At 43.5% G+C, this 15,521-nt stretch overlaps 1 protein-coding gene across 1 annotated transcript in view; it reads right to left on the reverse strand.

The window, feature by feature from the left end:
• MTERF3 (mitochondrial transcription termination factor 3) overlaps positions 1 to 15,521 on the reverse strand; it is a 30,286-nt gene that overhangs the window by 3,433 nt on the left and 11,332 nt on the right. Inside the window, exons 5-6 of the mRNA XM_075272092.1 lie at positions 2,076 to 2,223; positions 337 to 408 (exon numbers count right to left, since the gene is read on the reverse strand). Of these exons, the coding sequence (XP_075128193.1) occupies positions 337 to 408; positions 2,076 to 2,223 (220 nt within the window). The remainder of the gene's footprint in view (positions 1 to 336; positions 409 to 2,075; positions 2,224 to 15,521) is intronic.

The raw sequence follows: 15,521 nt of genomic DNA on the forward strand, positions 1-15,521 counted from the left end.
AGACAGCACTGTTCTCAGTGTAGTGGCCAGATCAGGTACTGCAGTTCATAAGCTGCAGTGACTCAGTTGTGCCATCATACAGAGAATAGCGCTGTCTGCTTCCTGCTCCATTCTCTGTGCCAGCTACAGCTGATCGGTGAGAGAATTTCTGTCTTTCTGGTGGGCACTTTGAGTGGCCATTGCATCAAGTTAAAATGTATCAGCTGACACCAACTTATAATGGCCTTTGACTTTACAGCTGAGATGTTTTATATCCTCCAGAAACCGATCAATTCATGTGGCAATGAAGAGAGAAGTTTTATTTAAGAAAAAAAAAAAAAAACACGACTCCACTACCTTCAGATTCTCCTTTATAGGCTCAAGGCTGCCAGTTATCATCCTTGGAAGACAAGTAACCAATTCTCGAGTCTGCAGGAAAGGTAAAACAAAGCAAAACACAGCAATGTCATCTCATCTATAGGTTCTGAATTACAATGGCTGTAAAGGCATAAAAAAGTAAAATACAGAAGATTTTATAAATTGTTATTTTTATTCATTTTTTTCAGTCTGTAGAGTGGTTAAAAATACATCTGACAGACGTTAAACCACACATTTCACTGCCTCGACCAACTCTTTCCATCCTTCAATAGGGGCAATGCCACCGACTGTGGCTCAGTTGGAATTTTTTCTCTAGCCCCTACCATTCGCTAGGTGTTACTTTCAGCACAGTTATACTTTCTGCTGTCAGATGCGCGGTCCCAGTCCGTCTGCTCCAGGCAAGGACCGCCCACCTGACCATAGAGAGCATGACGGTGTTGAAATTAACAGCAATGATTGCTTGGGAAAGGTGGGGGCTAGAGAAAAAAAATTCCAAGTGAGCCAGAATTGATAAAGTTGCACCTATAGCAGGATGCAAAGAGCTAGAGTTGATGGAGGTGGTAAGGGATCTGATCATTAAAACTCAATTTTTTGTCCCTAACACGTAGGAATAACCTTAAGAAAGGCTCCTCTTCTCCTACCTTTAGAGGTCTTCTCCGGGCCTCAGTTCAGTATAAATACTGGTTTTCATCGGTATGCAAACGAGTTCATTCACAGCACTGGGGGCAGGCCGGAGCACTCTAACAGCACTGGGGGCGTTCCCAATGCTGCGAGAGAACTCTCCAGCGCCGCCTCCATCTTCTTCAGGAACGGCCTCTCTTCGCGGCTTCTTCCTGCGCTGGCTTCAAACTTCTAGGCCTCAGGCAGCCAACTGTGCATGCCTGCCGGCCATAAGAAAGTGGACGCTTACAATAGTGTGTAAGAGGCCATTTTCTTGTGGCCAGTGGGCATGCGCAGTCAGCTGCCCAAGGCCTAGAAGTTTGAAGCCAGCGCCGGAAGAAGAAAGAGCCCGTTCCTTAAGAAGATGGAGGCGGCGCTGGAGAGTTCTCTCTCAGCACTGGGGATGCCCCAGTGCTGTTTGAGCGCTGAGGACCGCCCCAGTGCTGCGAGGGAACTCATTTACAGACTGACGAAAACCGAGATTTATACCGAACGGTGGCCCGGAGAAGACATCTAAAGGTAGGAGAAGAATAGCCTTTCTTGAGGCTATTCCTATGTGTTAGGGACAAAAAAATTGAGTTTTAATGATAGGATCCCTTTAAACTAAAAAAATGGGTAACCTACAGACCTATTTACAATCACTGACTTTGTAGGTGTCCTGAACACAAATGGAACAATAACTGAAAGATCCCCACTCAGATCAGCTGTTTCACTCTGCAGATCAGCCCCATTTTTCTAAAGATTAAAAGCTATGGTAGAAAGTCAGAGGGCTGGAAAGTGTGGCGGAATAGGAGAGGAAATTCCTCATTGCTTTCCACTGTGTGAATTTACTTCTAATTGACAGCAAGCAGAGATCTTGATAATCTTAAGGAATTGCTCTACAAACTATAATAGGAAAGTTATCATGTCTCAATAAGGTCCTGCATTATTTCCCACCTAAGACATAAATGTTGTAATAATCAGAATTTGCAGTAGGGGGCGCTCTCCACCAAAGCGTACTAGAAGTTACACACAGGAAAAGCAAACACTACAAGTACCCTAAGCCAACACATTCTTACCTTCTCGCCACTGAGCCCCAGTTGTTTCTGGATGAAGCCCAGGCGGTTATCCAGCCTTTCCACTGAAAAGTTCAGTAAATAGGGGGCGCGGGAGACAATTCTGGCAATCGCATGTCTGCTGAACTTTTTAGAGCTCAGGTAAGCCACCCTACAGGAATAAGAGCACCGCACGTTACCTAGTGATCTCCAGACAGGTGTGAGGAGAGTGCAAAGGAGTTTCAGTGAAGGTGTCAACCGAAAAATGCAACTATATTGTATTGCAGGCAGATGTCAGTATATGAATGACTGCAGTGGAAAATAACTACGAGGATACCATACTCTGTGTTGTTCCATGTGCACAAGGACGGGACTATTTAAAGGGACGTCTACCTAAAATACAAGTCTCCTTTTTCACAAATCCACAGATGCCTATGTGAAAGTTTACATATCCTGATAGGTCACTTTGTATACAGTGTTGTATTACTAACACTATATGAGCTGTCAGGTCATTCTAGTACAAGAGACCTAGAGTCTGAACACATGTTTATCTGTGTCCTAATGTGACTCATATGCACCTAGTAAGAAAATATCTACATACATAAACACACATATAGAATAAAAAATAATATTTTATATATATATATATATATATATATATATATATATATATTTTTTTTTTTTTTTTTCAAAGAAAAATAGTTGAAGCAGCACCAGCAAATCTGGGGATTATCCCACAAATTGCACGGCTGAAACCCCTCTCCAGGCATAAGGGTTTGCAATAGAAAAAACAATCCGGTCTGTCAGCAACTTGTATGGATGGAAAATGTCCTTTTATTGGAAAAAGCAGTACACCACGTATCGGTCCACACTGGGACCTTTTGCACTTGAGAAAGGTCCCAGTGTTATTCCCCATATATACTCAAGTATAAGCCGACTCGAATATAAGCCGAGGCCCCTAATTTTACCACAAAAAACTGGGAAAACTTATTGACTCGAGTATAAACCGAGGGGGGAAATGCAGCAGCTACTGGAAAATTTCAAAAATTAAAATGGTCAGAGTTTTTGGGTGCAGTAGGTGCTGGGGGAGGGGAGGGGGTGTTGTGGTTGTCTGTCTGCCCCTTCCCTGAGCTTGAGGACTGTTTTTTTTTCCCCCACTTGGAATTCAATCTGGCTGAATATAGGGGATCTGCAGTGCTCCTATTAACCCCTTCCTGACGGAACAGGAGCACTGCAGATCCCCTATATTCAGTAGACCGGGCACTGTCAGACACAGGGATACCTAATGTGTATGCGTTTCACAGTCATTTTCTTTTGTGTCTATTCTAGGGAAAGGAGTGATGTAGAATGTTTATTTTTTTATAGCTTCCTTTTTCCCCCCAGTATTTTATGGGAGATTCTATACATTGATATTGCGGCTGGTCATAGACCTCCCCCCCCCCTTCCTGTAAAAAAAAATAAAAAAAATATTTTTTGCTGACTCGAGTATAAGCCAAGGGGGGCTTTTTCAGAACAAAAGCTGTGCTGAAAAATTCGGCTTATACTCGACACACATATATATATATATATATATATATATATATATATATATATATATATATACACACACATATACACACACACACACACTCTCTCTATATCTATCTATCTGTGGTGACAATCGGAGTCAGCATTGATGTTTTATCCCTTTACTTGTATTTCAAGGGAGTTTCCTGACAAAGCACATTATCCCCCATCCTATGGACCCATAGCTTGCAGATCAGCGGGGGTCTGTACACTTTTGCTCCCACTGATCAGGAGAACAGGGGGCACTGCTCCATTCATTTCAGTGGGAGTGCCAGATGAGCTGCCAATTTACAGCTCTTGGTTATGTCTGGAGCTCCAGCAGTCTGGATCTCTGTTGTTCAGGTCCCAAATAATGGAGACCTGTGCGCAGATGTGAACCTAGCCTGAGAGGCATTCACACTGGAGAACCGACCTGCTACTGCAGAATTGTCCTAGCATCAATGCCGTCATGGGTTAGGCATGGACTTACAGCATTTCATCTATAGGTGGGACTAGAGCGACCGTTGTCTTCCTTCTAGAGGAGAGCTCACTTGGTTTACATACACTAGGCCCATTCTAAGTTACGGCCTCGGAGTCGTCAGATCCAATTACAAAGACTGAACAAACATAAAAGGCTCCAAATTAATCAGGAACCTGAAATGTCAGGTCTGGATTATGGCTGAGAAGGCGCCATATCTGCTTACACCGCAGCCTACATGTACATGGCTGTACTAAGCGATACACAAGGATTATCAGTGAACACATGATCTGCCATCAAGCGACAAACTTTAGCACCTTAAATCCCAATTCAGTCTTCACTAAGTCTCCAGATTGCAAATATTTCATTTTTATGTCTGTATGCTCTGAAACTTCACAAAGGGTCCGCACGCTCCTCCGTCATTTGTTGTATCCACCTTAAAAGTTTAGGTTGGCAGGTAATATCAGATAGCTGCTGGCTGAATGCTTGTTTGGGAAAAGCTATGCCTTCCTCACTATACACATGGAAGAATACTGAACTAGGGACAACTCATCATCCCTGAGACAAGAAGATTTGCAATGTTGAAATTCAATAGCCCAATTCTTTAGGACGCACCATATACACTGGATGGTTGGCGGGTCTGGCTGACATTAATTTAGTGGATAGCCAGTTTTATTGGCCTAGATATCACAGAGCTCAGCTTCTCTCCTCTATTGCATAACCTTATATATCACAGAGCTCAGCTTCTCTCCTCTATTGCATAACCTTATATATCACAGAGCTCAGCTTCTCTCCTCTATCACATAACCTCATATATCACAGAGCTCAGCTTCTCTCCTCTATCATATAACCCTATATATCACAGCGCTCAGCTTCTCTCCTCTAAACTATAACCCTATATATCACAGAGCTCAGCTTCTCTCCCTCTATCAGAAAGGTCAGTAGTTGAACGGATTCTCCCAGTGATATACAAGAAAACCACTGACACTGAATGCTCGAGTACGAACACCATTACAACGCTGTGTTGTTGAAGCACGGCCCCGTGGGAAGAAAATGCAAATGAGTGGAGATAAGCCTGTGTATTCACCATGTACCTGCTCGCACACACCCTGACACTGTTATGAAACAACCAGAGCTGCTGTTAGATACGATACCATATAATTGCTCAGTACAACAAGCTGCTTTGTGTTCACTTTGGCAGGGACTCTGATAATAGTCACACACAACATTTGTCCTGACTTGTCAGTCGACATTTTATTATGCACCATTAGAAGAGAACACCTAATGTGCAAAGTGTCAGTGAGTGACAAGTAAACACGCCATGCTTTACTTATAGGCGCATATACTATATATACACACTGCCATTCCCCGGCTAGCTGTCTATTGTTCAAGGCTATCAGACATGAGAGACCAGAGAGCTGGGCACACAGTGTATGTCCATGAGAGTCGTCTGCCTGGAAATCATCCCATGTATTTTAGGCTCAGAGGTCATTGAACTTTTCCTCGAACGTTTTATTAGACTACGGATATTTATTAGTATACAGCTGGCATAGAAAGGAATGGAGTGTATCAGCTACATATACTGCCAGATAAATGGAAGAAAAATCCAGAAAATATATATGTATGATATGTTCTGTGGTGTAGCGGACTCCGTCAGCATTTAAAGGGATATTCCCTGCCTGTACATTTATGGCATTTCCATACAATATCCCATGTCTGACACACAGGTGTTCCCAACCTAAATTTGGCAGTCCCCGTGAATGGAGAAGGGGTCACATATAAGCAGCTGCTGTTTCCAGTCACTTCTGCGGGAGTTCTTAAAACTGACAAGCAAGCGAGTAGCCATGATAAGGAGTTGTGTGGACTTACCAAGCTGGTGTGCGGCTACTAAGTACACATATATAGGAGATACGGAAGGAAAATACCGTATATACTCCAGTATAAGCCGACCCGAATATAAGCCGAGGTCTCTAATTTTACCACAAAAAACTGGGAAAACTTATTGACTCGAGTATAAGCCGAGGGGGGGAAATGCAGCAGCTACTGGAAAGTTTCAAAAATTAAAATGGTCGGAGTTTTTGGGTGCAGTAGATGCTGGGGGAGGGGAGGGGGTGTTTTGGTTGTCTGTCTGCCCCTTCCCTGAGCTTGAGGACTGTTCCCCCCCCCCCCCCACACTTGGAATTCAGTCTGGCTGTATATAGGGGATCTGCAGTGCTCCTATTAACCCCTTCCCGATGGAACAGGAGCACTGCAGATCACTATATTCAGTAGACCGGGCACTGTCAGACACAGGGATACCTAATGTGTTTGTGTGTCACAGTCATTTTCTACTTTTATATGTATTCTAGGGAAAGGAGGGATTTACAACTATTATTTTTTTTAAAGCTTCTTTTTTCCCCACTATTTTATGGGAGATTCTATACATTAATATTGCGGCTGGTCATAGACACCCACCCCCCTTAAAAATTTTTATTTTTTTTTGCTGACTCAAGTATAAGCCAAGGGGGGCTTTTTCAGCACAAAAACTGTGCTGAAAAATTCGGCTTATACTCAAGTATATACGGTAGTCAAGTAAACACACATGAGTGTTTCCATATCTTCCAGAGTTGTATGGGTGACAGCAGCCAGGGTCGGGTACATCACTCATAGTTATGCTCACATAGCTGAATTTGGTGCCAATAGCGAGACAGATGCCTCAAAACCAGCTCCAAATTCCACCCGGATTCTGACCCCCATTGTTTGCACTGAAAAAAAAAAAAAAAAAAAAAAAAAAAAAGAGCGTTCTGCTCGATCTTGCTGCAAAATCTGTGGCTGATCGGTCCTATTCATTGGGCGCTGAATGCCATAGCAGAAAGCCACATGAAGCAAAAGGGCAGGAATCAAAGGCAGAAGTCTTCCTCATAGGGTACCCGTTTTAGAATACAATGTCGGTCCCAGCTAGTCTAACATACTATGTATAGTCGGCTGTCCAGGGTTCCCATAATTTTAGCATACAATGTGGTTTGCTGCTTCCATCTAACATACTGTGGATTGGAGAATATCATTAAAAGAAAAACTTATTTTTATTACAGATTTTGTTTAGACTGTGCAACAGGATAAAGAGGCGTTAATGTGGTTAATGTGGTTATCTGGTCTCAAATGTATTTGTCTACAGGATATGACATCAATGTGTGATCTTTGGGTGCCTGATGCCTAAACCACACACAGATCAAGTGTCCCGGCAGCCTCCAGATGACAGAAACTTCTAGTGGACGGGGAGCGTGCGCAACATCGCTAGGCGCGGCGGTCCAATCCGCCAGTACCACTGTTAGGCAGTAAGCGGGGCCGCTGTGCCGCTCCTATTACTTGAATCGTGCTCTCCTCCGACAGCAGCTTCAGGTGCGGTGCATGGGGTCCTGCTGTCAGACACCCACAAATCCCATAATCTTGTGGATAGGTCATCAGTATGAAAAATCGATTTGGAGCCGGAAAACCTGCCGGTAATGCAAGAGCCGTATAACATCATACAAAATTGCGTATACTGCTCTGTTCCTCACAATAAACCACAGCAGTGATTATATATACACTGCCCTCTATACTATAGTCAATGGTGAAACCCTGTCTATATAGTATATAGCATAAAGAGTGTTGTGCTCTAAATAATACCATATATAAGTTACATTAATATCTCACCCCAACATTACAAAGAAACGTTTCCACTACAAAGCATATGAAGCTTACTTTCTTGCTTAAATTCCAGGTTGTGCCCAACAGCGCGTATGATGGACGACAGCCGGAAGGGTTTTTTGTTAGACGCGTAATTGTTACCGGGAAGGTCGACTAGGCTAGCGTATACAAGATGGCAGCTGTAAACAGGTAAGTTATGTCCCTGCAGATTTCCAAGGAAAAATGGTTAAGTCTAATTTTTGAAATTTTCCAGTAGCTGCTGCATTCCCCCCCCCCCCCTCGGCTTATACTCGAGTCAATAAGTTTTCCCAGTTTTTTGTGGTAAAATTAGGGGGCTCGGCTTATACTCGAGTATATACAGTATATCACCAGATAATTCTCCATCATTACAAGATATATCCTCCATAATTGTACTGTAGCGACCCGTGCACCTATACAATCACATGACCAAGGCAGACAATGATCTACCGGAAATAAACATTAAAGCGCGTTATCAGGTATAAAAATGGATGACCGATCCTTAGGATAGGTAATCAACTGTAGATCGCTGAGGGTCCAACACCCAGGACCCCGCCGATTGGCTGTTTGAAGAGGTGAGGGCTGAGGCCTCTTCACTATTTACCAAGCACAGCACTATACTTTACGTAGCAGCTATCCTCGAATGTCTTAGCTGCAAACAGGCCAAGTTAGTAATGAACATAATGTTACATGACCTGTGATGACCCCATTTTTAAAGGGGTACTCCCATGACGCTTGTTCACTAACCTGCAGGCTGTTGTGCTCTCTTCACTTCCTGCTTTTCTCGGCACATAGGTGGGCGGGGTTTCACTTGCACGGGATTGGTTGTAAAAGAATTACCACAGTGTGAAGCTGATGTAGCAGAGCTGGATTTGAGTCAGTTTGTATTACATACAGAGGTAATAGACTCCCTATCTCAGCCCTTATCAGCCAAATTCAATTAAACCTACTGATAAGAGCTCAGAAATCCCAGGGAGCTCTCAGCTCAACCATCTGAGAAGCTCCGCTACTTATCAGACACAAACAGCTCAGAGCTGCTCCCCTCCCTCCCCCCTGAGAGCAGGCAGCTACATCACTTGACAAATGAGCAGTTAATCCGAAGGGCCATAGAAACAGAGTGTAAACAATGAAGTGAATAAATTAAGATAGCGGCCAAACAAAGCAGTTTTGATAAAGCAATGCATTTAGGAAAAGTCTTAAATCCACATAAACTAGCAGTATAGATAGGATCCTTGTGATGGGACAACCCCTTCAAGTGTAGAAACTGGAATACCCCTTTAATATTCAATCTGAACGAGCAGACATGCAGCGTAAAGCAAGAGGGAGAGGAAAAAAAAATTATTAATGGCACAAAAGCTGCCAAAATACCAAAAGTTGTTCAAAAGTTTAGTTACGCTTTACTGGGTAAATGACAAGTAAGATGTCAATGTGGCTAACATTTTGCAAATGGCACCTAGACTTTTAAGGCAGTTGAAAAATATGGGTACGTGTCAACTGTGTCACTGTCAACGTTATCTGCATCCTTAGGACACAGACGGAGTTGAATAGAATGGTGAAGCAGGGAGCCTGGAGCTTCCTGCTCCACCATTCAGACTGCTGCTGGTGATATCTATGGCTCAGTGCAGGCCTGCTAGATAGAACCAGAGATAACAGGAGGAAAGTTGCAAAAAGCACAGTGAGAACAAGCCATGGTAACACTCTTTTTCATATTTATATAACTACTACAAGTGGTCCACTGGGGACCATTATACTGTGTTAGGGGTCCAAATGGTTAGTATTATACTGTGCGAGAGGTGGAAATGGGGAGCATTATACTATTGGGGTCACTTGGGAGAATCATAGTGTATAGCAGAGTACAGGGGAGCATTATACTGCATGTGGCGGCCAAAGGGGAGCATTATACAGATTGAAAACTAAAAGTTTGTTTTGGCTCCTGTTTTGTAGTTTGGTGCACTGATGGGTGGCACAACAAATAATGTCACCCAGAATATAAATTAAACATACCCCAACCTTACAACACCTAATAATAATGGTCTGATGCATGCTCCAGTACCGCTATCTATACAGTATACACAGGGGTTGCTAGTAGTGGATATAGCTAATCACAGTCATTATGGACTGTGGCGTATTATAGAAAGTGATACCACTGCAGGCGGCATAAATTGCTACCCGCATGACAAAATAAGAACTGATAAGAGAAAAATATAGGTCAACCACAGAAGCGCATACTGAGGCCTGATGAAAATCGGAGAATAAAAAAAAACGAGAGGTTTTCTGCTGTAAATACATTGCAGTATATAGCGTCTATATATCTGCTACTTTCTCCAGCACATAGGATTGTGTCAGGGTTGGCGGGCTTTCAAGTCCCATATATGTTCTGTAAATAAAACTTGACAAGTTATCATGGGAACAAAAATTAGTGCCCGATTGTGTGTACCCCCCTTATTTTTCCTCCTACAATGTGCCCAACTAGTCTCAGCTATTAGCATCAATCAATATCGGTTGCTACACTGTTTCCAGCACAGTTGGATTTTTTTGTTCTAGCCCCCACCGTTCCTGAGCAATCAATGCTGTTAGTTTTGGTGCCTGATATACTATATAGGCTCTGGAGGGTGGTGTCAGGCAGGAGCAGGCAAGGGGTGCGGTTCTGACAATGGCTGCCTCTGATTGGGGCTTTGAATCACGCCCCCTGCCTGACACCACCCTTCTTACATTACAGAGCTTAAATAGCACATCAGGCACCAAAACTAACTGCGCTTGTTGCTCAGGAACAGTGGGGGCTAGAGAGAAAATTCCAACTGTGCTGGAATCAGTGGAGCAGTGACTATTAACAGATGTTAAGAACTGGAACTGATGTACTTTTTAATATCTTTATAAATGATCTGGACGATGGAATTATTGGGGAACTCATAAAATTTGCAGATGATACGAAGATAGGAGGAATAGCCAACACTAGAGAGGAGAGAGAGTGTATTCAAAAGGACTTAGACACACTGGAACAATAGGCTGAGGCGAACAAAATGGTATTTAACAGGGAGAAATGCAAAGTTCTACATCTGGGTAACAGAAATGTAAAAAACATATATAGTATGGGAGGAATAGAACTAAGTGATAGCATAGGGGAAAAGGACTTGGGCATAATAGTAGATCACAAATTCAACATGAGCCAACAGTGCGGTGCTGCTGCAAAAAAGGCTAATAAAATTCTGGGATGTATTAAGACAAGCATTGAATCTAGATCAAGAGAGGTCATTATTCCGCTGTACTCTTCCCTGGTCAGACCACACCTGGAATACTGTGTACAGTTCTGGGCGCCTCAATTCAAGAAAGACATCGATATATTGGAGCAAGTCCAGAGAAGAGCAACCAAAATGGTGGAAGGTCTGCAAACCATGTCCTATGAGGAGCGGCTAAAAGAACTGGGATTGTTTAGTTTGCAGAAGAGAAGGCTGAGGGGAGATTTAATAGCAGTCTACAAATATCTGAAAGGTAGTCACAGTGCAGAGGGATCTACCCTATTCTCATTAGCACAAGGAAGTACAAGAAGCAATGGGATGAAACTAAAGGGAAAGAGATACAGATTAGACATTAGGAAAAACTTTCTGACAGTGAGGGGAGTGAGAGAGTGGAATAGGCTGCCACGGGAGGTGGTGGGCGCTCCATCAATGGAAATCTTCAAGCGGAATCTGGATAAACATATAGCTGGGATGATTTAGGAAAACCTGCACTCGCAGGCGGTTGGACCCGATGGCCCTTGAGGTCCCTTCCAACTCTACCATAAGAATAAGAATGAGGTGGTGAAAGGTTCTCTTTAAAAATTTTGCACACTGTGGGTGGTCACTCCCTCTTCAGCTAATTCTAGCGTCTCCTCTCCGTTGTTTAAGTTTATCAGAGGACCAGAACAGTGGAGAGGCGGTCCACTAAAATAGCAGTAACACACAAGGTCCAACAAACCCCCATCAAATTTAATGGGGTCCATCAGGTTTATGTTATTTTAACCAATTTTCAGGCAGACACTGCCTGATGTGAACACAGCCTTAGCCCACAAATATACAACTCTCCACTACAGCAACACAAAAATGTGGCCAGAAACAATAGTACATGGGCTTTGATAAACTTTCCAAAGGGGGTCTAAAACACTCACTGACTATATGATGGCTCTGGCTAACAAGATGATAAGTCATAAAAGGTTTTTCTCAAAGTCAAATTCTTGTAAGTCATAGGAATATAATGCAATTTGCATATAGTTACCAATAATAAAAAAAAAAAATTATATATATATATAAATTTTCTCCATATATTCACCATATAAATGCAGTTTGTGTCCTTCTAAATATATTTATATTAGTTACAGCGCTCGCAAACAGACTAGATAGGAAAAAGATAAGAAATGACTATTTGTGGCGCAGCAGCTGCTGAACTCCATAAAAGACTCAGTCTTCATGGAAAAGCAAGGAACAAGCCGCAGCGCCTCCACCGCCAAGGTTACTGATAAACTCATTTTGTCATTTGTTTAACTAGCAATACCCGCGACTTCGTCTGCGGCCCCCTTCCACCCCTGCGCGACCCACCTGCAGTGCAGCCCCGGGCCCCCCGCATTGCCCTGTGGCTGTCGTGACCCTGGCCTCCCCTAGCTCCCTGCGGCCGCCGTGTCCCCGGCCTCGCCCTCAGGTCTTTCAGCCTCTGCCAACCGTGATTTCGGTGCTCGCGGTTGGGAAAAAAACCAACAAACTACAGGGATGGTAAGGCGCCTAGGTTTACCTCCATGCGCCATTCTAGGTATGTGTGAAATCGCACTGTAATCCGTTGGGCCGTTTTGGCGTGATTGAGGAACAAACATCCAAACACACAAACTTTTTTTTTTTAGATTTTATAACCTATCTAACTTCCTTTTAATAGAAAACAGGCTGTAATATTCTCCTTAGCAACCCTCTAGGTGAGCGGTTACCAGGGAAAGTCCGTACACTTTTGTGTTGTGAATATGCAGAACTGAAGCATTTACCAAATCGGGGGGTGGTCACTTCAAATGGCCGTATCTCTAGTTTTATACCACCTAGAAAAAAGGTTCCGGTATCACAAGAAAACGTTAATGGATTTTCAATTTGTGATATCTCTAATACTTTTAAAGCTGTTGTCAGCATGGGAACCATTTTTTTACTTGGTATACAACCGGAGATATAACCATTTGAAGTCCCCATCCCTCCCCTTTGGTAGATTCTTCAGCTCTATATACTACATTGAGTACAGGTATATGGACAGAGGATCCCTGACAATGTATAGTTAGAGCATTGGTAATGGGAAGGCCGATTACATTACAACGCTGCATTATACTGTTCCTCTGTTGTTCCCCCTAGTAATGTATGAATATGTTAATTGGTTTGTATGTTCTCCCTGTGTTTGTGTGGATTTCCATCCCATATTCCAAAGACATACTGATAGGGAAAATGTACATTGTGATCTCTATGTGGGCTCATAATCTACATAAAAGAAAAAAGAAATTTCTCATATCACATCAAAACAACCTCAGTTCAGAGCAGTCCCCAGATTTAGGTCAGACGTTGCGGGATGATCTTATGAAGACGTCTGTTGTCTCTATAAAGCTCGGCGTGTCTGATGTCAGCTCTGTAAAGTGACTGCCGCAGTCTGTGCTGTCACTAGAAAGCCTTTGAAGCTCCTTCTTACCAAGATTTTCCCTTCAATAAGTAGCAATAGGCAATGCTGAGGATATTGTAAAAGCATCTTATGGAGGAACCCATCACCGTTATCCTGGTGCTGTGCACAGATCACTATGTACAGGGTCAACGAAAGGAACAGCAATAAGGGGATCTGTATGTACAGGGTCAACTCAGGGAACAACAGTAAGGGGATCTGTATGTACAGGGTCAACTCAGGGAACAGCAATAAGGGGATCTGTATGTACAGGGTCAACTCAGGGAACAGCAATAAGGGGATCTGTATGTACAGGGTCAACTCAGGGAACAGCAATAAGGGGATCTGTATGTACAGGGTCAACTCAGGGAACAGCAATAAGGGGATCTGTATGTACAGGGTCAACTCAGGGAACAGCAATAAGGGGATCTGTATGTACAGGGTCAACTCAGGGAACAGCAATAAGGGGATCTGTATGTACAGGGTCAACTCAGGGAACAGCAATAAGGAGATCTGTATGTACAGGGTCAACTCAGGGAACAACAGTAAGGGGATCTGTATGTACAGGGTCAACTCAGGGAACAGCAATAAGGAGATCTGTATGTACAGGGTCAACTCAGGGAACAACAGTAAGGGGATCTGTATGTACAGGCTCAACTCAGGGAACAACAATAAGGGGATCTGTATGTACAGGGTCAACTCAGGGAACAGCAATAAGGAGATCTGTATGTACAGGGTCAACTCAGGGAACAACAGTAAGGGGATCTGTATGTACAGGGTCAACTCAGGGAACAGCAATAAGGGGATCTGTATGTACAGGGTCAACTCAGGGAACAACAGTAAGGGGATCTGTATGTACAGGGTCAACTCAGGGAACAGCAATAAGGAGATCTGTATGTACAGGGTCAACTCAGGGAACAACAATAAGGGGATCTGTATGTACAGGGTCAACTCAGGGAACAGCAATAAGGGGATCTGTATGTACAGGGTCAACTCAGGGAACAGCAATAAGGGGATCGGTATGTACAGGGTCAACTCGGGGTACAACAATAAGGGGATCTGTATGTACAGGGTCAACTCAGGGAACAGCAATAAGGGGATCGGTATGTACAGGGTCAACTCGGGGTACAACAATAAGGGGATCTGTATGTACAGGGTCAACTCGGGGTACAACAATAAGGGGATCTGTATGTACAGGGTCAACTCGGGGTACAACAATAAGGGGATCTGTATGTACAGGGTCAACTCAGGGAACAGCAATAAGGAGATCTGTATGTACAGGGTCAACTCAGGGAACAGCAATAAGGGGATCTGTATGTACAGGGTCAACTCAGGGAACAGCAATAAGGAGATCTGTATGTACAGGGTCAACTCAGGGAACAACAGTAAGGGGATCTGTATGTACAGGGTCAACTCAGGGAACAGCAATAAGGAGATCTGTATGTACAGGGTCAACTCAGGGAACAACAATAAGGGGATCTGTATGTACAGGGTCAACTCAGGGAACAACAATAAGGGGATCTGTATGTACAGGGTCAACTCAGGGAACAGCAATAAGGAGATCTGTATGTACAGGGTCAACTCAGGGAGCAACAGTAAGGGGATCTGTATGTACAGGGTCAACTCAGGGAACAGCAATAAGGGGATCTGTATGTACAGGGTCAACTCAGGGAACAGCAATAAGGGGATCGGTATGTACAGGGTCAACTCGGGGTACAACAATAAGGGGATCTGTATGTACAGGGTCAATGAAGGGAACAGCAATAAGGGGATCTGTATGTACAGGGTCAACTCGGGGTACAACAATAAGGGGATCTGTATGTACAGGGTCAACTCGGGGTACAACAATAAGGGGATCTGTATGTACAGGGTCAACTCGGGGTACAACAATAAGGGGATCTGTATGTACAGGGTCAACTCGGGGTACAACAATAAGGGGATCTGTATGTACAGGGTCAACTCGGGGTACAACAATAAGGGGATCTGTATGTACAGGGTCAACTCAGGGAACAGCAATAAGGAGATCTGTATGTACAGGGTCAACTCAGGGAACAACAATAAGGGGATCTGTATGTACAGGGTCAACTCAGGGAACAGCAATAAGGGGATCGGTA

This window comes from Leptodactylus fuscus, chromosome 4 (assembly GCF_031893055.1).
Source record: "Leptodactylus fuscus isolate aLepFus1 chromosome 4, aLepFus1.hap2, whole genome shotgun sequence".
Taxonomy (NCBI): Eukaryota; Metazoa; Chordata; class Amphibia; order Anura; family Leptodactylidae; genus Leptodactylus; species Leptodactylus fuscus.